This window comes from Callorhinchus milii, unplaced genomic scaffold (assembly GCF_018977255.1).
Source record: "Callorhinchus milii isolate IMCB2004 unplaced genomic scaffold, IMCB_Cmil_1.0 Scaffold18, whole genome shotgun sequence".
NCBI classification, from domain to species: Eukaryota; Metazoa; Chordata; class Chondrichthyes; order Chimaeriformes; family Callorhinchidae; genus Callorhinchus; species Callorhinchus milii.
The window spans coordinates 8,423,032-8,450,962 of record NW_024704759.1 but is presented as its reverse complement, the minus strand read 5'-3'; the positions used below and the strand labels follow the sequence as shown (position 1 = coordinate 8,450,962).

General features: G+C 40.9%; 1 protein-coding gene across 1 annotated transcript; it reads right to left on the bottom strand.

Moving 5' to 3' along the window:
• cbln4 (cerebellin 4 precursor) lies at positions 1-27,931 on the bottom strand. The gene is made up of 3 exons (XM_007912062.2): positions 27,592-27,931; positions 23,776-23,892; positions 1-1,305 (listed from the first exon to the last, which is right to left on the bottom strand). Exons 1-3 carry the CDS (start codon positions 27,865-27,867, stop codon positions 1,087-1,089), a joined length of 612 nt encoding a protein of 203 aa, XP_007910253.2. The 5' UTR covers positions 27,868-27,931; the 3' UTR covers positions 1-1,086.

Below are 27,931 nucleotides of genomic sequence, written 5' to 3'. Positions count from 1 at the left end.
GGGTTGGGGGGGAGAGGGGGAGAGGAGAAGGGAAGAAGTATATTAAAAGAATCCAACCACAAGACATTTTCAACTTTAAAAATTGGATTGGCCACAAATGTTTCAGTTCGCATAGCCAGATTGGGTTAGAAACTGAAAAGGAGCTGCATCGATGAATACGTTTTTGAGAGGTTAGATTCAAACACAGGACAGCTTCCAACCTCCCCTGTCGATTAAATTGGTGATTGCTCTATTCCACGGAATGCATGCAGGAATCTCGAACAATGAAATGCCATGTGTGAGCCACACCACTCCTAATCAACTGAGTTATGGGAGCGAGATCATCCTGAAGACAATGTAACATTATCACAAGCAAACAGTTTTGACACCAGATTTCCCTCACAAACTTGAGGATAAAAGTGGATTATGCTCATTAGGTCTGACATTATTCCATAAAGGTTTTAAAGGAAGGGGATCTTGATGTAAAAGTGCATTGAAAAACAGAACATCTAAGTTTCCAATATTAAAGATACACAATGATAGATTAGAATAGTACAACTTTTGATTTATAGTTTAAGGCAATGTAAGCACATGTTGCATGGTAATTAGATTAATGAGATTTTATCCCAGAGCTATGATACAGTTATGGTGGTAAAGTAGTATACTTTTCTTGCTGTGACATATTAAATAAGGGAACAATGAGTTTAAAGCCATTATTAATGCATTTAACAACCTCATTCACAGCTCTGTTAAAAGGTAAAACTGATTTATAATTATATATCTGTGCACAAAGTCCATACAACTGGTCACTAAATGTTGCAGGCAAACCATTCCAACTCAATTTCAACGGCTGTAAGCGCGTTTTCTTTCTCTTGCGTTTATATTTTGTCCACTTTATGTCCTGCCACACGTTTCACAGAACAGATAAAGGTCTTTATAGCAGTTAGTTCAGGGGGAAAAAAGCAGACAGTTCACATCCAACCGAGATACAGTTCAGATTAAATTCTTTAATACTTGCAACAACAATCCATGATTTTTAAATGATCCTCGAAACGACATGTAGGACAACTGGTTTAGATCAAGAAACTTGTGGATTACGTGTGGATTTCAAGGATGCTTTGCTGGGCTTTTACAGAGGAAAACTAAGAAGCCAGAAAACGTTGAGTATTGCCATCCTCCAACCAGGTTACCTTTCTCCAACTTCAGGTAGGCTTTGTCTTCTTTGTCTAAATATAGGAGCACTCCGTTCGTGGCAGCTTCACGAGTTACATCCTTGTCCCCAGCAAAAGCAGAAATCACCGGTTTACCATTAAGCATAAGGTTAATCTACGGATTTAAAGAAAAAAAGACACTTTTACTACAACACACAAGAACGATCTGAAAAGTAACAATTTATCATCATGTGCCAGGGGTATGATCTCACAAAATAAGGAATTCAGCTCGAATTCCACTGAACTTTTGCTCCAAAAGTAAATCAGTGCGGCTTACATTCAGTCGAAGGAAAGCTACTGGATTCTGTTAAGATTTTGTTTATTAAGGAGTCACATTAATGCTGCACATTAAACCCATCATCATAAAAATATTATTGATGGCCTTATTACTGGTGATGTGCTTATTACTGCCAATAAGAGTCCAATGAGAAATGTTATATTTATCGTTATCATTCTGTACATTGAACAAGAGTAAAAAAAAGCCAAAATATACAGCAGATCTCATAAGTAAGGTCTTGACATTTATTCACTAATATCCAGAATTGGGCAACTTTTGGATTTATTAGATTATGCAGTTTTGGTATTTGTTTTACTCAAACCTCCTAAAATGCAAGGATTTGGTTTATTTGGGGTCATAATTCTCTCACAATCAAACTTAAACCCTATACTAACAGAGGATCTCGCATTTAACATTGACAGCAGGTTCTAGATTTCTGCTTTCAGGTTGTTTTGCACCTAGTTTCTCTCCCTTTAAAATAGAAGATGCTAATTCTGGAGAAAGATCAGTTGATGGATTATTCAGGAAGAAAATAAAGTCATCAAGTGCTGATTTATGACTAAAATAAGCAAGTGATACTTCTGAGGAAATAAAATCACTTTTAATAATTTAGGTTCGATCCTTAAGACCAATTCTCTTTAAAAATTCTAGCATTTAGCAATTATGCATTGTAATCCGCCTGTATCCTATGCTGCAAATGCAGGATTTTTCCAATAAATATTCTTCTTCACTCAAATTGGTCTTACAAAGGACATGAGCAATAAGGCATTATCTGGTCTGAACAGTTTCATGTATATTTAATAATAATAGCAATAGATATAGCACCTTATCACATCTTCAAGACGTCTCAAAGTGAATTGACTGTACATTTTGTTGGTGAAACCGTTAAACCGTTTCTTCAAGAGAAAGTTCTTAAAATTATCAGGATGGACAATAACACTTTGAGAACTGCATTGAACCTTTACCTCAACACACCTGTAGAAAGAAATCCGTTTTCGCAGCATGTCATGAGTTTACAAACCTCAGAGATTTTTTAATTTTACTCCATGTAATAATCAGCCTTCCTTTGATTTAAAAAAATGGCAGAAACTGTAACAAACTTGAAGGCGTTTTGCGAGTTTGTGGTTTACTGACCTATTGACTCCCTACCAACCTGCCGACTCCCTCCGTTCAGCGGGCTCCGATCTGCTCCATGTGTCCCGCCCAACATGGCCTAACATCGGTGGCCGGGCTTCCAGCCTCTCTGCCCCCACACTCTGGAACTCCATCCCACAGTCCCTTCACCTCGCTTCCTCCCTTGCCTCCTTCAGGGCCGGTCTCAACACCCTCCTCTTTGATCGTGCCTTTGGTCACCCTCCCACATCTCTGCCTTCTCTCACCTCTAAGCCACCCCTGACTGATGCTCGGGCCCCAACACCTGACTGTTCAGAGCTTTGGGACGTCCTCCCAACGTGTAAGATGCTCTATAAATGTAATTCTGTTGTTGTTGTTGTATTTGCGGGTTACTGAGTTCCAAAGTAAAATGTATACAGCTTTGAACAGTTAAAATTAGCATTTCATGATATAATACAGTTTACATTGATGCAGCTCCTTTTAAGGCGGGAGGACATTACAAAGCACTTTAATTATGATAAAACAAGGAATTACTTTCAAAGCAATTCATCCTTTATTCCCTTTTAGAAATGGAAAGTAATGAATATTTCACGTTATTGAAAGCAATAGAAAAGCCTGAGAAACACTTGTAATTTGCTGGTGCATAACTCCCAGGTTCCCAGCGATAACTAACAGTTATATGAACAGGAAGTCTTAGACCTATTTTATGCCATTATTCTTTGGATTTGTTTGCTCGATTATATTTCAAAGAATAAATAGTCTTATAGAATGGGTGAATAGGTGTCAGGTGAAATTTATTAGGATGGAATGTGAAGTGATTCATAGGAAAAAGAGAAGCTGACTGTAGCCTCGATCGTAGGAACCTAAGAGGGGTAGAGAAACAAAGCATTGAGGAAACCAAATTTGCAGCACAAGTGAACAAGGCCATAAGGAATGCAAATAGAGTTATTGGAGTTCTGTCCAGAGGAATGGAATATAAAATACAAAATATAATATTCATTCCAGTAACTGATGGATTGTAAGTAGAATTGCCTGGGATCACAAATGACAGAATATAAAAGTAGGAAAGGAATGTTCAATGCACACAAAGATTTGATTGGACCACATTTGGAGTACTGGGTGCAAGATTATGAAAGAATTTGGTAAGGTGGATTTTGATAGACTGTTTGTATTTGTTGGTGAGTCCAAAACAAAGTGGCATCAATTTAAAATAGACAGCGGCAGCTCTAAATGGGAGATTAGCAGGAACTTAACGCAGACAACGGTGGAACTTAATGCTGGAAGCTGTGGTTAGAGCAAAAAGCATCAATGTATTCAAGAGGAAATGTGATGCATACATGAGAGAGATACAGAGAGACAGAAAGCCAGAGACAGAGAGAGACACACACAGAGATCGAGCGAGAGAGAGAAAGAAAGAAAGAAAGAGGGGTATAGGTGGAGTACAAACATTGGCACGGACTAGTTGGGTCGAATGATCTGTTTCCACGCTGAATCATTCTGTGTCATTCTATGTAAAACCTTTTAATAATAATAATCCTTGCATTTCCTTGCATTTGATATAGCACTTCGAGACATCTCAAAGCGCTTCACAGAATATACTGTAAAGTGAATTAACTATATATTTTGTGGGTGAAACGCAGCAGCCAATTGCACACAGCAGTTATTTTACACTATTGTATTGCATTATGCACTTCTGTTTTGCCATTTGAATACAATGTCCTCAATTTAAAAAACATTGTGGATGCGTTAAGAGCAGAGGATGAATCATATTGAAAACATTGCAATGGCCAAGAAAGTAATAAACACTCCCAAGATCAGCAAAGTGCTACTGCGCATCCGAATTGCTGTCTGCCAGACAGACTCGGTGGTAGTAGCAAGGTCATTACTGAAATAATAGTTTGTTTAGTAGTGTTGAGAGGTTGAGCCATCTGTCAAACCTAACCCACAACCATTCATCGCCAGCTTCTGCGCACTTATTTTACATTGGAACGTCTCAAAGCCGGGTTCCAATACATCCATTCCGGTTCCAGGGCTGTGATCAACAGTCATCTTGCCGATTCTCACTCTGAATACTTTACTAAAGCTCTAATGAGAATTGCCATTTGTTTCAATTTGAAGTGCACATTAGAAGCAGCCCATTTGCTTCCCCCTCACACCACCACTGTCATCTTTATTCCAATATCTCTATTCAGGCATCATTTGGAGATGGCATATTAATAGGATTATTCTCAGAGTCGGAACAAAATTTAATATTGGCATAAATTTAAAGTATCCCTGGGAAATGGGCAATAAAATATACAATACCTTTATCCTTACATGTCCAACATGAAGCTAAGAAGGATAATGACTTTCAGTTCCTGGGGTCAATGGAAATCAAAGTTAATAAGATGTTCCGTTAGTTGAAGATACTCCCACTAATTCCAAAGGGATGTCTAAGGTTGACCAAGGAGTCTGGTAGTTACCGGAAAAGGCAATCATCACAAAAAAAGTCTTTGAAACAGTCCCTTGACATTTTGGTAAATCTGAATGAGTTTCAAGTGAAGGCTGAATGAAGCAATAAAGTGGTGTTTGGTGTGGTCCAGTCTAGGGTTAAGGAAAGAGGAAGCATTTGTCCCCAAGTGAAGGTTGCAGGATCAGAACAGAACGGGTACATTGATCAGGCATTGCTGAATAAATCAATCTACAATTCCTCAGTAAGTGCTGTTTTACTTTTTCAAATGGATGATCAGAGGGCCACCCATTAACCCGGATATAATTTAATATTGGGTTCAGTCGAGGTTCCAGCTTTTGAAGGAGGATGGCTAACTTTCTTCTATAAATTTATATTTAGGCTAAATAGGGTTCTCCACTTTGATAGTGTCTGGCCACGCATTTCAAATGACTATTCAACAAATGTCCTCAATGACATTTCCTTATGTCCAGAGGTTTGTGCAGTTCAGCCCCACATTGGAGTCAGATCAGGTTACCTTGCCCTGGCACTCTGGGCAAGTTTAGGACAATTTAATCCTTAGAGCACGAATAGGCATCAGCCTTGCTCCGTTGGTAGCACACTTGCTTCTCAGGTTGTGGTTTTAAGCTCCACGTCGGGATTTGAGCTCACAGTCTGTGCTGACATTTTTTAAATAATAGTTTGTTTAGAAGTGTTGAGAGGTTGAGCTATCTGTCCAAACCTAACCCACAACCATTCATCGCCAGCTTCTGCGCACTTATTTTATATTGGAACGTCTCAAAGCCGGGGTCCAATATATCCATTCAGGTTTCAGGGCTGTGATCAACAGTCATCTTGCAGATTCTCACTCTGAATACTTTACTAAAGCTCTAATGAGAATTGCCATTTGTTTCAATTTGAAATGCACATTAGAAGCAGCCCATTTGCTTCCCCCTCACATCACCACTGTTCATCTTTACTCCCAATATCTCTATTCAAGCATCATTTGGAGATGGCATATTAATAGGATTTATGACATCGATCCCCTGCACCAAGGTGTGCCACACTAGTACCAAGTACACAGTACATCCAGGCACTTGTTGCCTATATTAACTGAATTTCGTGAACTGAAAGAAAGTGTCCATTTTCCCATCAACCAAACAAAAATACAGGCAAACCGCCTGCAATCAGCTTAGTCCTCCGAGATCACTGCTGCAATACATTCTTGTAAAGCTAGCGCTGAGGCATGGGTAAAAAGTCCTTTCCAATTAAGATAGTTGCCCGATAAAATTAGGTATAATCATGATATAATCCAGCACAGCAGAAAGAGTGCATGCTTCCAATTCCATGAAGATTCAATGCACTATTTCTGAGCTATTGGGAAAAGCTGACCTTTGTTCATTTGCATGAGGCCTTTTTCATATAATCCATTAATGCACTGTCACCAACAGCTTTGCAATTACCTTTTCCAATTTTTTTNAATACAAGGACACGACGTGCAATTCTTTTTTTAATGTAGTCGAGTTTGTTTTTGTAAATTATGTCCAATAGAGAAAATTTATGTTTTATTTCCTTAAAATTAACTGCCTTCCGCCATGTTAAAGATTACTTTGGATTGAAATTGTAATTTCCGAACTGCACTCAAATGACAAGGAAATGCAGGCAATAAAGTTCGTAAACCAGCAAGGGAAATGCAAGGGAGTTTGTGGAGGAAATAGAAGTCAGTTGTAAAATGCTCCTTGAGAACCAGAGTGCTTAAAGATTAAAGAAAAGAGACAGGTTGAAATGCATCAGGGTATTAATCAAAGCAAGCCTGGAAGGTGTAGAGTACTTGGTTGGAAGGGATGCAGAGCCTCAGCAAAATATGAGCAATAATAGAAGATGGAAATATAGCTAATTAAATTTTTTAAAAAAGACTTCGTATATAATCTTGTGATTTATGGGTCAAGAAAGTTAAGAAAAATATTGGAGTCTTTCATAAAAAGGAATCATTTCAGGCATACCCAGTCAGAGGAATAGCAATAAATCTAAATTAACATGGATTTATGTAAGGCACGTCATGCCTAGAAAATGTTATTGAAATTCTTTGAAAACATAACAATGTTACTGGATGTGCTTTGACATTTTTTTCACAAAGCATTTAATAAGGCCTCTCACAAGAGATATGAACAAAATTTGGAGGTCCAGTATCATGAGGGAAACTACAAATTGGTCATTAATGTGAACCACTTTAACTCGGGTAATCAAGTAACCACAGCAATAAAATTCTGGGGTTTACGATATTCATTCTAGTAACTGACAGACTGAAAGTAGAATTGCCTGGGATCGCAAGTGACACCAGTTCCGCTGGATAGTGCAGATATATTTCATCCCAAGAAAGAGACAGAAGCTCGGCAACTAAGGTCAGTTGAGCTATTAAATTGAGGTCCCAACTGCCTGTTCAGGTGGATGTTAAAGATCCCATGGCACTATTGGAAAAGAGAAGGGAGTTTCTCCCAGTGTCTCGACCACCCACCTACCACCCCACCCAAAAAAAAATTGGTCATTCACTCCATGGCTGTTTGTCAGAAATTGCTTTGCACAGCTGGCGGCTGTACTTGACCCACAAAATACAGTTAATCTACTTTACAGTATATCCTGTGAAGCACTTTGAGACGTCTCAACGATGTGATAAGGTGCTACATCAAATGCAAGGATTGTTGTCATTAGGTATACCACATTTCACCCTGAAGATGCCTCCAGTGAGATAGTTTTTTTCAGCAATGGATTGTTTCATCTAACCATGTCATTGAAGTGTCAATGCCCTGCCACTCAGAATTGGTTAAGAGAGATGGTGTTTGTAGTTCCTCAATGACACTAAGGATAAACACACCAGCCGATGTAGCACTGAGCTACACAGACGAGAAGCTTGGAAGTTCAATTATTAGTCTGTGCTGAGATGTGCACATTTAGAATTTACAGAACAAACACCATTTAGAGATTTCTGACTGACTCTGTAGACTGTGACTAAGTGTTTCAGGCTTTGTGAACTTGAACTGGTTGAAAAGAAAAACTTCCATTACAAGTTTCGGGTTTCGACTATGAAAAACAAACAAGACATTGGGAATTGAATGATGATTAAATAGCACATTAATTTCTACTTCATTCTTCATTATTGGGGGAGGGAGGGAGGGAGGGGTCCTGTCATAAATCAAACTTATTCAAATTGAAATCTTCCTTTTATTCACTTTATCCTCTGTAGCTTTTATAACAATAATAATTCTTGATATATAACATATATTCCACATTGGGAGGACATCTCAAAGCACTTCATGGGATTTACTGGAAAGTGAATATATTGTGCAGATGAATGCAAAATACATTCAATTAATAAGAAGTTATTTTTGTGCTTGTTCTGTAGATTTAAGTGTACACATTTCATCACAGAGTAATATTTGAATTCACAAAGCTTCTGGTTTGTGCACTTTAGTGCTGCATCCAGTGATGTGTTTAACATCTTTTTTAGTTAAATAGTTTACCAATTTTGGATTAAATTAGCCTTAGCAAGCAATCAATGATCAATACTGTTCCTTCCATATGGTAAAGACAAGCTGAAGTTGGCTCTAACTATTTCCAATCACAGCTCATTTTATCAAGGTGACCTTTGAGGAATTGGGATAGAAAAGATTATGAATCATCGATTCAAATATTATTACCTTTTTCCATTAGTTGTGCTTAGATGGGGGTTATTATAGGCGAAATTAAATCCAAGTCTCCAGCTTTAGAAACCTATAGGTTCCATCGATCAGCCTTCTAATCTGTGAGGGTAAAGTTACGGGTTATTGACCTGCACTGGTATTTATGCCCATGTGCAAGACATATACTGACGGGTAATGATTGCATTAAGCTTGTAACACAAGAGATGTTCAGATGAAAGAGGTTCCTCGGCCAACTTGATCTCAATCTTTCAGAATACAAATCCATTACGGCCTCTGGCAGTTTAAGTCGAGTCAAGTGTTCTGGCTTTAACCATCCTTCCTGGTAACCCATTGCAACCATTCTTAGTGAGATTCGGAGGTAAATGTTGTGCCAAACACATCCCCTTTTTAAACTTGTTCTGAAAACACTTGATATTTCTGTCCAAATAAATGTTGCTTCTGAAGCAGCGACTGATAAGGAGCTCCAGTCAATGCAGGGGGAACTAGGCAATCAGCAAGACGGAGAATTTAAAGAGTGTATAAAAATTGCACATTACTATGTTGTAAGTTTTTTTTGCGTTAAATGAAATAGAAAAATTGCACACTGCAGAAGCAATGGGCTTGACGACCCAGTGTTTGTTTTCTCACAGCAAAAGCATTCCCTTATTTGTAAATTTACAATGATTTGTAAGCAATCATGAGGTAACCCAGCGGCAATAGAGTAAGAGGAGAAAACAAATGGTAGCAGTAGTATAATTTCGAGCTGGAACATTTTGTATCATTTGGTAACCAGAGACCTTTGTGCTCTCAACCTTTTTTTTGCTACCCTGAGATTATTTTCATTAGAGCTGATGGACTGGTAAAGGTACACAACCCTAAGAGTGCTATTGTTTTCGTCTGAATTATTTTTCCTTGAAATAACGTCTGTTGACTCGATTTTATACATTGCTGTGTCACTGCCTGAACGATTTAACTGTCACCCACACAGAGGGAAAGTTCAGCTCACTCAATGGCCTAGTGGGTAAGAGGTAAAAAGTGGGTCATAACACATCCAAAGATCCTAGGCTTAAATCGCACTCTGAGTTATTGGCTCCCTGACTTTAATTAGAGTAGCAATTGAGAAACAATTTCCCTCAGCACCTTTGGACTATGCAAGGGGAGAGAGAAAGAAAAATAAAGCCAGGGTTACCACTTGGACAAGATATTATATAACCGTACTCCATTTGCGGGAAAATAAGTCACTCCCTTCCTCATTCGGCAGTCAAGACAAGCACTTCCCTATATGGTTCCTGAACCAATACAACAAGGAATTTCACATTTCCGATTTAGTAAAAACACCTGACTCTCTTTAAACATCTCTTCCAGATAGCTTGGCTGAGGTCACTGTACAGTGTAAGTATTCAAGGCTACTCCATTCACAGCTACACCACTTTCAGACAGCCCTTGTACAAGTACTTTTATAATCCTGGCATTTGATATAGTACCTTATTACGTCATCGGAAGCACTCCACAAGATTTTACTGTGAAGTGTAACGACTGCATTTGAAAGCAAACCCAGCAGCCAATTTTCACACCACACTGTCGCTCAAACAACCATGAAGTAAACAAACAATTTTGATCTATTTCTGAAGTCTCACATGGATAACTAGGAAGGGAGGAGAGAGAGAGAACGACAAAGGAAAACACAAATTGCAATACCTGTTGATACAGGGTTCAATAATATTTTCACAATTTCCAGTGAAACTAGGTGTTTACTGCAAATGTTTCTAGTTGCAAATAAACAGGTCAATCAACCACTGCTAGAAGATAAAAACAGCAGCTTAGAAAAACACCCAGTTAGGAATTTAGAGATTTGGAGTTGGTCTGAATGGGTTAAAAATCAATAAAAGTAAAAAAAAATTGTTACTTTTAGAGATAGTCAATACTACACAACCCCAACTATGTTGCAACAGGTTCTTAATGAAGCAAATTTCACAGTAGCACATCATAAATCAAACACAACAGCCGATAAAAATCAAAACATTTTTATAGCAAAAATCTTGTGGCCACAGTAATAATCAACATCTTCCCACTCGATATAGCGCCTATAAAAGGTTCTGCTTGTCTGAAATTTTACAAGGCTAAAGTACTTCTGTTCACGGAAAAGAGCATTTAAAATGTATATAAATAGTAAAAAAAACACTTTCCTGCTTCGTGCAGGTTGAACTTTATATTTCTTTCTTCTGCATTTCACATCACTTCATCATTCTAAATGCACAATGTAACAAAACATATCAATTCTAAATTTAACAACAGACATTTGTGGAGTCCTATAGCTCAGTGGTTAGAGCATTCGCCTCGCAAGTGAGGGATCTGGGTTTGCTTCCCGGGCAGGGCGAAACTGTGGGCAAGTTTCCTTACTCCACACTCCTCTGTTTACCGAGCAGTAAATAGGAACCCAGTTGTTAGTCCATTGGTGGATCACTTTTCCATGCGTAACAATTCCTTCCGAAAAAAAATGATAATAAATTGGTCACTTTAATCCATGACTGTTTGTGGGACACTGCTGTGCGCAATTGGCTGCCATGTTTCATCCACAAAATATACAGTCAATTCACTTTACAGTATATTCTAAGAAGCGCTTTGAGACGTCTCGCACACATGATAAGGCGCTATATCAAAGATTGTTATTATTTATAGATGCAACAACAAAATTCCATTCGTATAGCGACTTTCATGTCAGGAGGATGTCCCAAGGCGCTGGACAGACAGAGTTACAGACCTGAGCTCGGGGTCGGGGAGGTTGGAGGGCAGGTGGGGGAAGTAGAGAGATTGAAAAACACGGTTACTCACAAAACACACTTGTTCTTCTGAATGAAAACTGAAAAAGAGACAAGTGCAACCAACCATCTCAAACCTAAACTAAGGAAAGGGCAGAGCTAATTAGCAAGTTAAATATCACCTGTGCCTATCCAAGCTCCTTGTCTTCAAAGGCCTATTAAGTAATCAAAACTTCCCCCAACTTCACTGTGCATGAAAAGGTGTTCACTTTTAAGATGGTGTTTACAGTATTATTGTTAGGGTTTATTAATGAGAGGTGTGAGTAATTCAGATCCATTTTACTTCAGAATAAACTATTTCTTTTGAATATTTAATCAAGTACCTATATCCTTTATTAGCACTAATACAAACCAACTAACCTTTTAAAATTATGTAGCTGTAACAAAGGCAAGTGCAAAATGGATGAGCAATGTTGAGTACAACCAGAATTGCCTGTATTGTAAACAGTAGTGGTTTGCAGCTTCACACTATGTTCAAAGGGCTACATATTTCCTAGCACTGACTCAGAAAACTATGATTAAATGAGTCTTTTCTTTGCATGCACTATTTCTATAGAATCCAATTATACCTCTCACTTATCTTCATTCCCTTACTTAGCTGTTTTCAATTGAAAGTCTAATTAGCAGCATCTATTGACACCTTCCCAGGAAGGTTCAACAGTGAAAATGCAGATTTAACTAAACAGGTAGAATACCGAGACATCAAGCAACATACAAATTATCCTTGTTTTCTGTGAATCTCAGCAATCCTAACCTGGGGTGCACCAAGGACATTCGAAGAAGTCCATGAAAATTTAGATCTGGAGCAAAGGAGAGAGAACCCTGGCCATGTCGGAGCAGAGGAGGAGGGAGCAGAGCCTGGGGGTATTGGTCTCTGCTAATTAAAGCTCTCCTCCATGCTAGATTTTTGCACTGCACTCTTATGGTTGACGTGCTACCCTCTGCGCAAACTGCTCAATGTCCTACAATCATCTGTGAAGTGACTGACCTCCATTATTTTGGGGGATTTGTTGGCCAGGACTCTGGGAGAAACTGTTCTCTTTTGAATAGTGCTGTGGTTCATCATAAAAGGGAAACATGAAAACAAAAAGTCCTCAAAACTTCCAGGACAGCTCTGAACGTATCGTGCTCATTACCAAAAAGAAAATTTAGAGGGAGGTTAGGATTTTTTTTATTGATACAGAACGTAATTAGGACGTGGAATACCTGACCCGAAAGCAGAGTTGAAGTAGAATCCAGAACAGCTTTTAAAGGGGAATTTGACATATATCTGAAAAAGGTAACTGAGAGAAAGCAAGGAGCAGGACAAAATGGTTCGTTCTTTAAGAGAGCCAGTATGGGCACGAACAACAACAACAAAATTACACTTATATAACACCTTTCACATCGGGAGGACGACCCAAGGCTTTGGACTATCAGAGTTTCGGACCCGAGCTGGGGGTCGGAGTCAGGTAGGGTGGAGGCTGGGGGGGGAAGCAGGGTGATTGAAAGTACGATCGAAGAGGAAGGTCTTGAGATGGGTCTTGAAGGAAGCAAGGTAGGGGGCAAGGCAGAGGGACTGCAGGATGGAGTTCCAGAGGGTGGGGGCAGAGTGGCACTCCCGCCAAGTGAGGCAGGGGACGTGAAGCAGGCTGAAGCCCACTGAATGGAGGGAGTGGACAGGTTGGTAGGGGGTTAGGAGGTCGCAGAGGTAGGAGGGAGAAAGACCATGGAGGGCTTTGAAGGTGAGGACCAGGAACTTGAACTGTATCCTCTGTGTGATGGGAAGCCAGTGGAGTCGGGCGAGGATGGGGGTGGTAGGGTCACGGAATCTGGTGCGGGAGAGGACACGGGCTGCAGAGTTCTGGATGATCTGCAACCTATAGAGCGAGGAATTTGGGAGGCCGACAAGCAGTGAATTTGCATAGTCGATCCTCGATGTAATGAAAGTGTGTATGAGGGTTTTGTCGGCCTGTGGTGTGAGACAGTGGTGGAGCCCAGTGACATTGCGGAGGTGGGGGAAGGCAGAGCGAGTCATGGCACGTATATGGGGCAGTTGAGGGTCAAACAAGATACCAAGCTTCCGGATGTGGTGGGAACAGTACCAGTGGACAGGGAGAGGCTTATGATGTCTGTGAGCAGAGGAACAAGGAGTTGGAGCTGGGAGGTAAGGAGAGGGGTAGGGATGGGGTCGAGGGAGCAGGTGGTCGGTTTCATGCAGGTGCATGAAACCATTACGGTGCATGCGGTTTCATGTACCATAAGCCCCAAAGGCCTCATCTGATGCTGTAAGACTCTCTAAAGAAAAATGTTTTCATGCAATCATCATGATAATGTGTGCAAATACCCATCAGAGGAATACATAATGATAACCAAATCAGTAGCTTTCCTCAATTAAGCCAATCGACACCCATTCCAGGCTTGAGTTTAAAAATGAAATGAAGTGACTGTCATTACTAAGGAAACCCACACTTCTTGAAACTTTATTTTGTTGTAAAATACATGAACAATCATTAGTGCATCAAAATGCTTTCTACCAAACGCTATATTTCTAAAGAGAATTTGATTGCTTAGATTGGAGGTTTTTTGATTGCTTATATTGGAGCTTTAAGTGTCAGACTCAAATCTCAATTAGAATCCCATCTGTTGATGTAACATTAACAATTCAAATAAGAATAAATTGCTAGCCAGTGTGAAGATTTGTTTATATGAATATTGAAATGTCTGCATACGTTTTGCTCTTAGGTAACTTTCACTATTACCAATATGCATCACAACAAATCAGATTTGGGGTAGGATTTAATCTCTTTAGCACAACATCAGTCTAATTTACAACAAGGAACTGATATAGACTTCAATAAAAACAGTCTTCAGGCATTTTAGAATGTGTGGTTACAATTTATAAATATAGTTATGGTAGAAAATGCTACCACAACAATTGAATTTTAAAATCCTTAATGTGCCTTTGCTGTTTCAGTCATTACTTAGTACTTGGATTCTCAGATGAAGGACTGAAATTAATTTTTCCATTTCTTTCACTCAACTTTGCTCTGAATGGAAATACAGCCAAGGCCAACGGCAGACTAATTGCCAGCAAGAAGACCTTCATGTATGTTGATATTACAAGACTGCAAAATTTGGAAGACTTGCAACTAGTGGGACATTGCTGTGTGCAAATTGTTTGCTCATTCGCCTACAAATATGCAGTTACTGCTCTTCGCAGTAAAATCCTGTGAAATATTTTAAGGTGACAATGTGATAAGGTTCTATATCAAATGCAAGGATTATTATCATGAGGATAGAATAAAGAATAGGGGTGATTCTGGGATTTAGTACACAAAGGGTTAATTTGCAGAAATATTGAGAGTTAATAAACAATTTCCCTATTGGCTTGAGTTTCATGATCCCAACATAGAACATGTTGGGTCATTGGTCAACAGTTGAATTTGAGCGTTATAATTACCTTTTATGTTAAAAAATCTAAACCATCAGCCATATTGTCCAGACGATTCAGAGAGCGATGACTGCTTAGACACATTTGGTCTGGGCTCCTTTACAGAGACAAGAAGTTGTCTTTTCTTCAGGCTAGGCTGAATCCTTAGAAATGTTAGAGGAGAAACTACCAGTTATCTAAAATTAATTCATTAAATAGAGCTCTATTTGTTCTGCTCCTTTTACAGTACTATTTATGAATTTAACATTCAGTCTCAAATCCAAATGTCTTAGGGGCTCAATAACTTCTGGCGAGCAATTAGAAGCATTTTACTGAAGTCTGTAATTATAATGCAATTACAATGAATGTTTCATCGTTTATGTCAGAATAAAGACTGAAAATTGATTGAAGTGCTGGCCCGAGCGATTAGTCCTTATATTCTGTTAGCGTGAAGACTTGGCTAGCAGAATCCGAGTGCATTCACTAAAAGCCCCGATATGGGCTTGAAAACAATTGTGAGCCAGTATTGGGAATATGAGAACTTTGTGCAGTTTTTTTTCTCTTAATATCACCCTGGTGAAATTTTACAACACATTAATACCCATTCTCTTGATTTATCAGATAGTTCCTTTTAGGTAAAATATCTAGTAATATTCTAGAATACCGTACCAATATGTTAAATAATAATAATCCATACGTTAAGACAGAATAAGGGATTAAGAGTTAGTTAAAGAATAGCATACAACTACTATAATAAGTGCTTTATTGTCCATGAGATTTCCCATACTATCCAAAAGCTCACTGCTTCATTATCTTATTTAATAATTTAGAGTCGTCCACTGAATGTGCAATTTTCTTTCCATTTAATGAGCCACCGTCAAACCACTCAGGCAGGGGGATCTTCACAGACAGTCAGTAGAATCACATTTATTTTATTAATGCAGGATGTTAACCACACAGCAATGCCGGCACTCTCAGCCAGTTGAACCATTATTTGGGTTAATCATCCTTCACATACACTTTACAGTATATCCAGCAAAGTGCTTGGAGATATTTCCCGAAGTAAAAGACCCTGTATCAAATGCAAGGATTATTACTGTACAGTGAAACATTTCAAGAAGGCATAGTTTTACCATTAAATGTACAAGCTTTAGGCAATTAATTCCTACATTTGGCCAAATATACATGTGTTTAATACATATCGAACTATGTAATCTCTACTTGGGTCATTTTCCATCTATGCTTTTCCAGATAGTCGATTACCTGGAGAGTATTTCTACGTTTTAAATAATGTAAAGTTTTCCTCTTTTTTTGCAGCTTGTGCAGAATATTATCTCTTTCTATTGCTTGAGCAGCTGCTCAAAAAGAAGCATTTGAGGTTTCATGTTGTTTCAGACTTTTCATAGTCCTTTTAAATTATACTCACAAATATCCAGTGTGTGAATTGTACAATTAGAGGGAGTTAGCACTCTCTCAGATTGCTGGCGTTATTTCATAAATGTTTGAAACCGAAGAAATCTAACTGAGGAAGAAGACCTAGCAAAAGATAATAGAACAGAAAGAGCTGCCAAGCACATGGAAAGAAAGAGAATAAAATATACCACTGAAAATTATGATGGAGTTAGGAGCGATATTTATCTTTCGTCTTTAAGCTTTTAATTTCCTCTAAAACTTTCCAGTGAAGCTCGTAAAAAATCTTTTTAAAGAACATCTAAAATAATAATATATAATAATAATCCTTGTGCTTGATATAGTGCCTTGTTCCATTAAACATCTCAAAGTTCTTCACAGGATTTACTCCAAAGTGTAGTGATTAGTTTGTCAAAGAAAGCAGTATTTTCTCACTCAATCTCCCTAATATTTATTTCTCCCTCTGTACACGGTCCAACCACTGGTATTGGCATTTCGGCACCAATCACAAATAGCAGCTCAATATAACTAACCATTAGTCTACAGTTCTGTGGAACAATGCAGTAAATATTGGAAAATGATACATCAGAGACAGACCCATGGTCTCCCCAAAGCATTGGAATTCCAATATGTTTCACATTTCCTTTGTAGTAATCCTGACACTGTTTATTCAAAATGACATCTGCAGCAGGAGACATATGAAACATATTATACCTACTAAAACAGGAAAACAGGACAGCAGTCTTCCGCCAAACACTCTGAATAATATATGCTCCCATCTCTCGTACTTTTACAGTAGATGTACCACTGACATTGAAATATACGGCAAACACTACCAAAGATATCACAGCTTGGCTTAGGATGATTAACCATTATTTGGGTTAATCATCCTTCACATACACTTTACCGTATATCCAGCAAAGTGCTTGGAGATATCTTCCCGAAGTAAAAGGCCCTGTCTCAAATGCCAACAGTTTGATAGACCACACACAGCATTGTCTCCATACTCCTTACTCTTATTGACAAACCTATCATAATATTTAGAGAGAAGACCGCCGGAGGACTGCAATAGGATGAAAAGGCAGTCTGAGGGAGGTTGCAATGTGACATGCCCTGCATTTCTCAGCTATATTTCATATAAACACATCACATGGTTCCTAGCAATGGAGAAGCCAAAAGATGTGCTTTAATATTGATAGGATTTAGTAAACTTCCTGCTTCCCACCACACGTGATCTGCCTGTCAATTATAATATAACATAGTAAAGCAATGAACAGAAACGAGTAAGTTAATGCATAATCTTTTTATGAACTTGTAAAACCATTTTAAGAATTTATGAAATTAGAATCTAACCTGAGTTGTGGAAAGCACTAATTTTAATGTGATTGATTGGTGTGACTTTATATTAATAATTTGACTTACTATCACTGGGGGTTTACACCTGATTCCCATAAAGGGCTGCACAGTACCTGAACCATTGGAGGTAATTGATGATGCTTCAGATGATGCTTCAGATATATACAAGAGTTCAACAATACAAGAAATGGACACCCTAGATCCCAAAGGACATCATACAATACCAAATTACATTTGTATAGTACCTTTCACATCAGGAGGACATCCCAAGGCACTTATGATGCAGACAGACAGACAGACATTACAAAACAGGAACAGACCCTTCAGCCTATTAGTCCGTGCCGGTGTTTATTCTCCACATGAGCCTGTATCCCTTCAAATATTTTCTCCCAAAAGTCTCTATTCCCTTCTCCCTCACATGTGTAGATGTATGTCACACTGGTCTATCTTTCACTCCCTAAAGGAACAACCAGAAGCAACACAACAGGGTGAAAATCACTCCGACATGTACACTTAGCCAAGTGCTCAGCACATATCTAGAAAGTCACAGTCTCATGTACCAACCTGGAAATTACAAAGAGGTGTAGGTACAAACATGAGTAAATGAGTCAGCCTTTAAATAAAGTGTTGGGTTACGAGTGAAATATAAGCACTGATGTTGATGAGGTGCACAGTATAACAGAAGTTAGGCATTACTGAATAACGTAGCTATGAGATCAGTTTCTCTCTCCCTCTGGCATTCATGACTGCTGAACCAGCAAATGACTCCAATGCAATTCACCAGAGTGGAAGTATTGTCCAACATGAAAGCTGCACAATAATCTAAAATGCCTTATGTTGGGGATGCATTGGTACATCCATATAGACTGATCGCTGTGGCTGGGTTACACATGGTCAACTGTTCAAGCAGCCCTGTCCTCAGGACTGGTAGATCATAGTGAAAGAGCCATCAATCATAAGAGTAGATAATTATGCAGAGTTCGGAAATGCCCATCAGTCTGCTCGCAGATAGTGATCTGGAGATTATGTGAGAGCTACCAATGGCACACAAGTCCAACTCATGGCACAGCATTGTCCGGAACAAGAACTCAAGTCAGGAATCTAAAGGCTTTGTCATCGTACATATCTACTGCCGTGCCACTGGTAGGACATGTGTTTCATGAATTAAATTGTGTCGTTTTATGATAATAATCCTTGGATTTGAGATAGTGGCTTATTACATTGTCGAGATGTCTCAAAGAGCCCCGCAAGATAACCCACCCGTAAAGCGGGTTGACTGTGAATTTTGTGGGCAAAACGTGGCAGCCAATTTGCACACGAACAGCCATCAAGCGACTGACCGATAATTCAATTGTTGCATGTGTTTGAAGCAGACATCAATGTATTCAGCTTCCCTGGAGTCAGTTCCATGTACTCAATGATGAATTTCCCTGCCCCTTCTCAGTCATTCAGTCTGCACGTGTGAGATATGAAATACATAGAAAGACTCACAAGACACCATCACCTTTGAATGTACACAACACACCATTTTGAAAGAGAAAAATGACTTTTCTAGAAGCAAATAGAGATCATGTGCATAATAATAATCAGAATAAATAATCCTCGTATTGGACAATAACACTTTATCATGTTGTCGAGATGTCTCAAAGCTCTTCGTAGAATTTTGTATTTGTAGGCAGCTCACACATGTACAGGAAAAGGCCACTTTCTTTCACTGAAGCATAAACTAATATAAAACCTCCTAAATACTAAAATATTACCAATTCGAGAGTGTTCTTACTCAATTTCTGATTGAAATACAAAACAAATTTACATTTACATGTCAGGAGGACGTCCCAAGCTGCTGAAAGATGGTTACCCTCACACAGCTTGTCGATTGGACATTAACTTCCTAACCATGGAAGGGAACCTAATTTTTNCAGATTGCATGGTGTTGTGAACTCTCTGCACAGATTTGTGGCCAAATCATAAGACGCTTAAATACACTATATGGAGTCGAACAAAATGTGCAGTACAAACTGCAAAGGATGTTAGGCTATCTTAAAACAGTAAATAGAACTGATTTTTGAATTTTTCTGATTTTTCCAACACATTTTGCTACAATAGTAGTACACCACAAGGAATACTAACTCATATAATATATAATTCTCTAAGCATCTGCCACCTCTTTGTGCTTTCAGTCACCTCCTTTCGACCTCTCATCTCTCAGTTGTGCCTGACTCTCTATGGAGTGGTTTGAGATGTGAAAGGTACTATATAAGTACAGATGCAAGCTATAATAATTATAATCCTTACATTTGATATAGTCGCATTCACATCAGGCGGACATCTCAAAGTACTACATTGTGACTCAAAGTACTTACGATGACTGTGTAATTGTAGGCAGCTCACATATGATAGTCTCAGTGTTCAGAGGGATTTGGGTGTCCTTGTACACCAGTCTCAAAAATTTAGTTTGCAGGTGCAGCAAGCAACTAAGAAGGCGAACGGCATGCTAGCATTCATTGCAAAAGGTTTAGAGTACAAGAGTAGGGAAGTCTCGCTGCAACTGTGTAGAGCCTTGGTGAGACCATACCTAGAGTACTGTGTGCAGTTTTGGTCTCCTTATTTAAAAAAGGACATACTTGCCCTGGAGGGGGTGCAGTGTAGATTCACTCGGTGAGTTCCCGGGATGAGGGGACTGACCTACGAGGATAGGCTGAATAAACTAGGGCTATATTCTCTGGAGTACAGAAGAATTAGGGGAGATCTTATTGAAACATATAAGATTCTTAAAGGGCTGGATAAAATAGACATTGAGGGACTGTTTCCCCTGGTAGGAGAATCTATAACCAGGGGTCACAGTCTTAAAATTAAGGGTCAGCCTTTTAGAACAGAGTTGAGGAAACATTTCTGCACTCAGAGGGTAGTGAATTCCATAAATTCACTACCCCAGAAGGCTGTAGATGCTCAGTCCTTGAACATCTTCAAGGCTGAGACTGATAGATTTTTAAAAAATAGAGGGATTAGGGGATATGGGGATAAGGCAGGTAATTAGAGTTAGGTCTGAAGATCAGCCATGATCTTATCGAATGGCGGGGCAGGCACGAGCGGCCGAATGGCCTACTCCTGCTCCTAATTCTTATGTTCACATGTAATGTTGCACACGCCCGATAGTAATCCCTCAAGAAAAAATATAAATAAAATAATGATTTGGTCACTCAATCCATGACAGTTTGTGGGATAATGCTGTGACGCAATAGACTGCCACATTTCGCCCACAAATAGTCAATTCATTTTACAGTATATTCTGTGCAGCATTTTGAGACGTCTAGAAGACTTGATAAGGCGCTATATCAAATGCAAGGATTATTATTATTGTATTGAAGCTGTCTGGAAGGAAATGTATGATCACCACAGATAAACTGTTCATATCATTATTAATAATGTTTTGTGACCTTTCTCCAGTAAAGTGGAATAAAGATAAAACAATGAAATGGTATACATATGGAATAGGCTATTCTCAGTGGGTGACTTGCTGTAATTCAAAAGAAGCTTTCATCTTATCCAGTTGTAATTAAGGTTAATTAATGTGGTGTTCTGAATATTTATATTAGGAACTTCATCCGATCAAATTGTAAAATTCAGCACAGGCTTAAACCAAAAAGCATGACTAAAGAAAATCAGAATTATCCATAGTGCATGAAGCAGGATGGAATCCTTTAGGAAAGAATGCTCATGAATATGTTAAAAAAAGATAGTGTACAGTTTAAATGAAATCAATCCTTCCTCTTTCAGTTCTTTCGTTTTCCTTTAGTTTCCACAGAGCTGAAAGTATAAGGACTGTGGGTATAAATTCTTCCCACTCAGTTCTTGTTAACCTTACAACCCAGAGCCTTAACTAGTAGATTGGTCCTACCTGGATAAGTGTGCCAGATAGTGTTTTCAATGGAAAGCTATGCAGTTTTAGCTGGTTAACCTCCAGCGGTACCCCAACACAAACTCTGGCATGTAACAATAATAATAATAATCCTTGCATTTAATATAGCAGCTTATCACGTCTTCAAGACATCTCAAAATGCTTCACAGACTATATTGTAAAATGGGTTGATGGTGTATTTGTGAGAAAAACATGGAAGCCAATTGTGCACACCAGTGACCTACAAACAGTCATGGATTCAGTGACCACGTTTTGCTATGTTTTTTTGGCGGCCTCCTCCAATCAACTGACAACCAGATTCCTACTTACTGATAGGTAAACAGAGGCGTGTGGAGTAAGGATATTTGCCTAAGGTTTCGCCCTGCCCAGGAATCAAACCCAGGTTGTCTTGCTTGCAAGGCGAGCGCAGTAACCACGACGCTAAAGAACTCCACGTAAGGGTTTCAATATTTAAAGAAAAGAACAATTCAAGAGAAGGTCACTTCAAAGAGAATTGTTCGACACTGGAATGAATAATTGCAGTGGGGGGAAAAGAATGCTTACAAATCTGCTTGGGAATATAAACCCAAGAGCTTTACTCAGTGGGATACTCACTATAATTTTAAAGATGCCTTAATTTAATCCAAAGTTAATTGAGGTTCATTAAAGTTGTTTTGTCATCAGCAGCGAGAGACATGTACATTTAAATAACAATTCTAATCATAATTTCTGCAACAAATGTGGTGATTAATAATATCAATGTGCATTATCCTTTCTCTTTTAGAGAACAAACTTGCATTTTTATAGCAATAGCATTTTTTATTACATCAAAACATTGTAGAGCACGTCACCGTAATTATTGTTTTTCAAGGCCAACACAGAAGACATTTATGTCATCACAGTCCAACAAACAGACAGGAAGTTAATCAGCAACCAAGATTGTGGACCAAGTTACAACGAGAAATTCCCTTCTCTTAGTGTCATGTAATCTTTAATATCCACTAGTCATCGAATCTTCGGTTTAACATCTCATCTGAAAGATGTCACCTCTGACAAAGCAGCAATTCCTAGCCTAGACAACGGGCTCAAGTCCTTACACAAGACTTATACCCACAACTTTCTGACCCAGAGATGAGAGGCGCTATTAAATGAGTCAAGTAACATGACTTTTAGATTTAACGATCGTTAATATTACGCATGAATGGAAGTTATGCATTTCATCAAGGAAAATTTCATTTAATAATGAACAGTAAATGCAAGGATAGGGTGGAATGGGAAACTGTCCTTATACCTCCAGGAATTGACTCTGCATTTCATTTCAAACTGAAAGTCTACTCTCAAAAATCAATATAATGGTTCACAGTGAAATAAGATAAGACTTTCTTGCCAATACCAAGTTGCCAGATGATCACAATATAATCATAAACCTTTAATTTGATACAGCACCATTCATGTCCAGGGGATATCTCAAAGAGCTTCACAGAATAAAATGTAAAGTGTAGTGTTTGTGTATTTTGAAGGCAAATATACTTTGATATGAATTATAATGATTGCCAGCGTTACTCAAAGAAACAATAAGGATGCATGGTTGAAGAAGAAGGTCTTCAGGTGTGATCTGCAGATGGGGTATGAGGGAGCAAGGTGGAAGGATTGAATGCGGGTGTTCCAGAGTTTCGGAGTGCAGTGGCTGAAAGGTGGAATGGGGTGGGGGGGGACACGAGGGATAAGCAGGAGGTCAGAGCCAGTCGAGCGGAGGTAACGAGTGATAGGTTGGGGAGTAAGCAGGATGTTGAGGTAGAGAGGTGCCAGGGCGTGAAGGGATTTGAAAACGTGTGTGAGGATCTTGAAATCGATGATCCAGAAAGAGTTACAGGGGAAATCAAAGTGTTGGGTTTATCATTTTTTTAAATGCCGACTGTGAATTGAACTTTGACATTCAAAACAATGGAAAAACAATCACATTGATAAGGATAAAGATCTCGAAAGTTAAAATAATTGTGAACATTAAGTGCAATTCTTATCTTACCATGGTCTTGCATATCAGGAGTTAAATACACAGATATTAATATTTCACACCCTTTGAGAGGTTAAAATTATGCACCTAGGCAGCTGCAAGAGAAGTTCGGTGAAGGAAAGATTAAATGCTCTGGCTGAAATGACACAAACTTTAGCACCAGCAAAATGCAAACACTGACCTGAATAGTCTGGCTCTGGTAGACTTTGATAACATGAAAGTTGAAACTGTAAATGCCTTTCCTTGGGGCTACAAAGACTGACTCCAGGGTAAAACAATTCCCCACATTCACCAAGATCTGTAAAAGAGAGTGAGAAGTCAGTGCACTCTGTCAGTGCACAGGGAAAAGGTACGGCCTTTGCATTTCATAGAATGATGAAGCCACCAGTGTCATCTTTTTGCTTTACATTGCATTTCAACCCACCTCCCTCTTCCACCTTGCTGCTCTACTTATCAATTGATTCACTCTGGATTCCTGGTGACTGGAACAGATGAGATTGAGGAGCATAGGAACAGGAGTAGGCCATTCAATCCCTCAAGCCTGTTCTGCCATCCTGTTAGATCATGGCTGATCCGTACCTTTGTCCAGTTTTCATTTGGTCTTTGAAGGGGGTCAAGTTAACACTCCTTTCCAGCCTGTCTGGTTTTCCCTCCCCCCTCAAGAGTAACACATTGCATCCCATTTCCTCGTACCTTCGTCACTATTATATTACTATAATTCATGATTAATGATATTTGTCCCCACACACGGGTGATGAGGGGTCGGTTCCTGACTTGGAAGGGGAATACACTTGAAGAAGTTTATCAAACTTCAAGAATCAACTACTTTTTGGGTTTCGCGAAAGCATAATTTCGAACCCATCCAATTCGATGTGCCATCTCCCACCTTCAGTCCCCAGTCGTGATGTGATGTGATGTATTCTGCATTTCATTGGCCTGAGGTTGCAAATTATTCCTGATTTATTTTTTGTCATTTAAAATATATATACATATATATACATGTACATATAAAAATTGGTCAGGCAAAAAATAATGATCATTAAAAAATGCACACGTCCTCAATCATTGTCGCTGACACTTCTCAATTCGCTATCTATGTGCTGTGCTTCTGAGATGAGCGATGACTTCCAGTGAGTGGAAGCAGAACATTCACTAACGCGCTGTGCGCAATTTGCGAATCGATGGAAGCAGATGGAGAGAAATGGAGTGCTGGGAATTTGAAATATGCACCGTATTAAAAACAAAAGGAGCTGAAAAGCCCCAAAAGAGGTTAATATCCCCCCCACACACACACACACACACAAAAAAAGGTGAGTGTTAGGGCTGTGAGAGGTGATCAGATCAGAACCAATTTGCGCAGAGCCAAACCTTTCTCTCCCAGGTGTGACTGACCCCCCCACACTTTTATGCCCCTTCTATGTGTGTGCTGTTATTTCACACCTTGAGCCTTAACAGTTACCAGCTGAAAAAGCCCCCCCCCCCACCCCTAACTTTATCCACTTAAATGCAAATAAGATTTCAGGTCAGTCAGTCAGTTAAATCAGTCATCGTTCAGAACAGAAACCTGTGCGACATCAGTGCTGTTAACCTCTTTGTTTGGTGGAATTCGTGAATATTAAAGTGCAAAATGGCTTTACCCCCCACCACCCCCACCCCCCCCAACCCCAACCCCAACCCCCCCCACCAGCTCAATGAACTGGGTTGCATTTAGCTTTTCATCACTGAACCCCCACATCCCCCACCTTTTGCTTTCCTACAAATACACAACGTGTTACATAGATTATCGTTTGGATCATTATCATTTTTGATCGCATCCAAAGTCTGAACAGTTATGTCTGGAACTGCACCAAATCCCCTTCAGCTTGAGATCCACTTTCACTACTTTCACATCGTGTGAATTTCACAGTCTCTCTTTCTCTCTCTCTCACTCTCTCTTTCTCTTCTCTCTCTCTCTATCTTTCTCTCTCTTTCTTTCTCTTCCCATTTTTAAGCACTTGTTGCCTCTGTGATGTTGGCTGATGTTTCCTCTCCCACGTTTCCCTCACTCTCTTGTGTGCACAACCTATCCACATCGCCGCGTATATGTTTGCAATAATCAGCAGAAAAACAGATTTATGCTTTGGAGATTTTAGTCTCTGAATAACCTCGTTTCCTCTGATGGAAAGAGCTGCCAAAGAGCTGGTGAGTGCAGATATTAGACCCAGACAAGTGCTGTCCTCTCTGTCCCTGTGTTTAGGTGATATTCTGAACTGCACCACATCTGCTCTGTTTCGAGATCTGAAGGTTTTATGGTCCGGGGGTTGGGGGGAAAGGGGGGAAAAAAGGAAAATATTCTCTCTCTCTCTCTCTCTCCTCTCACTCTCACTGACTCCTCTCTCACTCCCTCTCTCCTTCACTCCCTCTCCTCTCCCTCACTCCCTCTCTCTCCCTCTTTCTCTGTGACTCCCTCCCTCTCACTTCTCTCTCTCTCTCTCACTCCCTCTCCTCTCCCTCACTCCCTCCCTCTCCTCTCCCTCCCTTTCTCTCCCACTCGCTCTCCCCCCCCCCCCTCTCCCTCTTTCTCTGTGACTGCCTCCCTCACTTCTCTCTCTCTCTCCCTCCCTCTCACTCCCTCTCCTCTCCCTCCCCACTCCTCTCCCCCCTCTTTCTCCCTCTCCCCCTCTTCTCTCCCTCTCCCCTCTCTTTCTCTCCCTCTCTCTCTCTCTCTGTAACTCCCCCCGTCTCACTTCTCCCTCTCCCTCCCTTCCTCCCTTTCATTCTCTCTCCTCTCCCTCTCTCACTCTCTCTCCCTCTCCCCCCTCTCTCCCTCACTCTCACTCCCTCTCCTCTCCCTCTCCCCCCTCTCTCTCCCTCACTCCCTCTCCTCTCCCTCTCTCTCTCCCTCTCCACCCTCTCTCCCTCACTCTCACTCCCTCTCCTCTCCCTTCCTCGCTCTCACTCCCCCTCCTCTCCCTCTCTCTCTCCCTCTCCCCACTCTCTCCCTCCCTCTCCCTCTCCCTCTCCCCCTCTCACCCCCTCTCTCCCCCCCCCCCACCCTCTCTCCCTCCCTCCCCCCCTCTCTCCCTCTCCTCACTCTCACCCCTCTCTCTCCCCCCACCCTCGCTCCCTCCCTCTCTCCCTCCCTCCCTCTCCTCTCCCTTACTCCCTCTCTCTCCCTCTTTCTCTGTGACTCCCTCCCTCTCACTTCTCTCTCTCTCTCTCTCTCACTCCCTCCCTCACTCCATCTCCTCTCCCTCCCTCACTCCCTCTCTCACTCCCTCTCCTCTCCTCTCCCTCCCTTTCTCTCCCACTCCTTCTCCCCCCCCTCTCCCTCTTTCTCTGTGACTGCCTCCCTCACTTCTCTCTCTCTCTCCCTCCCTCCCTCTCACTCCCTCTCCTCTCCCTCCCCACTCCCTCTCCCCCCTCTTTCTCTCCCTCTCCCCCCTCTTTCTCTCCCTCTCCCCTCTCTTTCTCTCCCTCTCTCTCTCTCTCTGTAACTCCCCCCCTCTCACTTCTCCCTCTCCCTCCCTTCCTCCCTTTCATTCCCTCTCCTCTCCCTCTCTCACTCTCACTCACTCTCCCCCCTCTCTCCCTCACTCACATCCTCTCTCTCTGCCCCCCCCTCTCTCCCTCACTCTCACTCCCTCTCCTCTCCCTCTCCCCACCTCACTATCACACACTCCCTCTCCTCTCCCTCTCCCCACCCTCTCTCCCTCCTCTCACTCCCTCTCCCTCTCTCTCTCCCTCTCCACCCTCTCTCCCTCACTCTCACTCCCTCTCCTCTCTCTCTCCCTCCCTTCCTCCCTCTCACTCCCCCTCCTCTCCCCCTCTCTCTCCCTCCCCCCCTCTCTCCCTCCCTCCCTCTCCCTCCCTCTCTCTCACCCTCTCTCCCTCCCTCTCACCCCTCCTCTCCCTCCCTCTCCCCCCCCTCCCTCTCCCCCCCCCCTCCCCCTCCCTCCCCCCCCTCCCCCCCCCCCCCCCCCCCCCCTCTCCCCCTCCCTCCCCTCCCCGGCTGTACCTGGTCAAAGTAGATGATCCTGGTCTTGTTGCTCATCTCGGAGGGTTCGTGGTTGGTGCTCCTGACGGCTGAGAACGCCACCTTGGAGTTGGCGGCTCGCACGGAGATGCCCAGCGGAGAGGACGAGGAGCCCTTGGAGTCGGTGGTCGGGTTGGAGTCGCAGACCACCAAACACTTCCCTTCCAAAACGATGGGCTCCGTGTCGTTCTGAGCCAGGACGGGCTCGGTGGCCAGTGCCAGTCCGGCCAAGGCCACCAGGACCATGGACAGCACCATTCCTCAGCAGATCCACTCAGCCCAAAGCAACGCCAAACCAAACCAACCCCCACACCCCCACTCC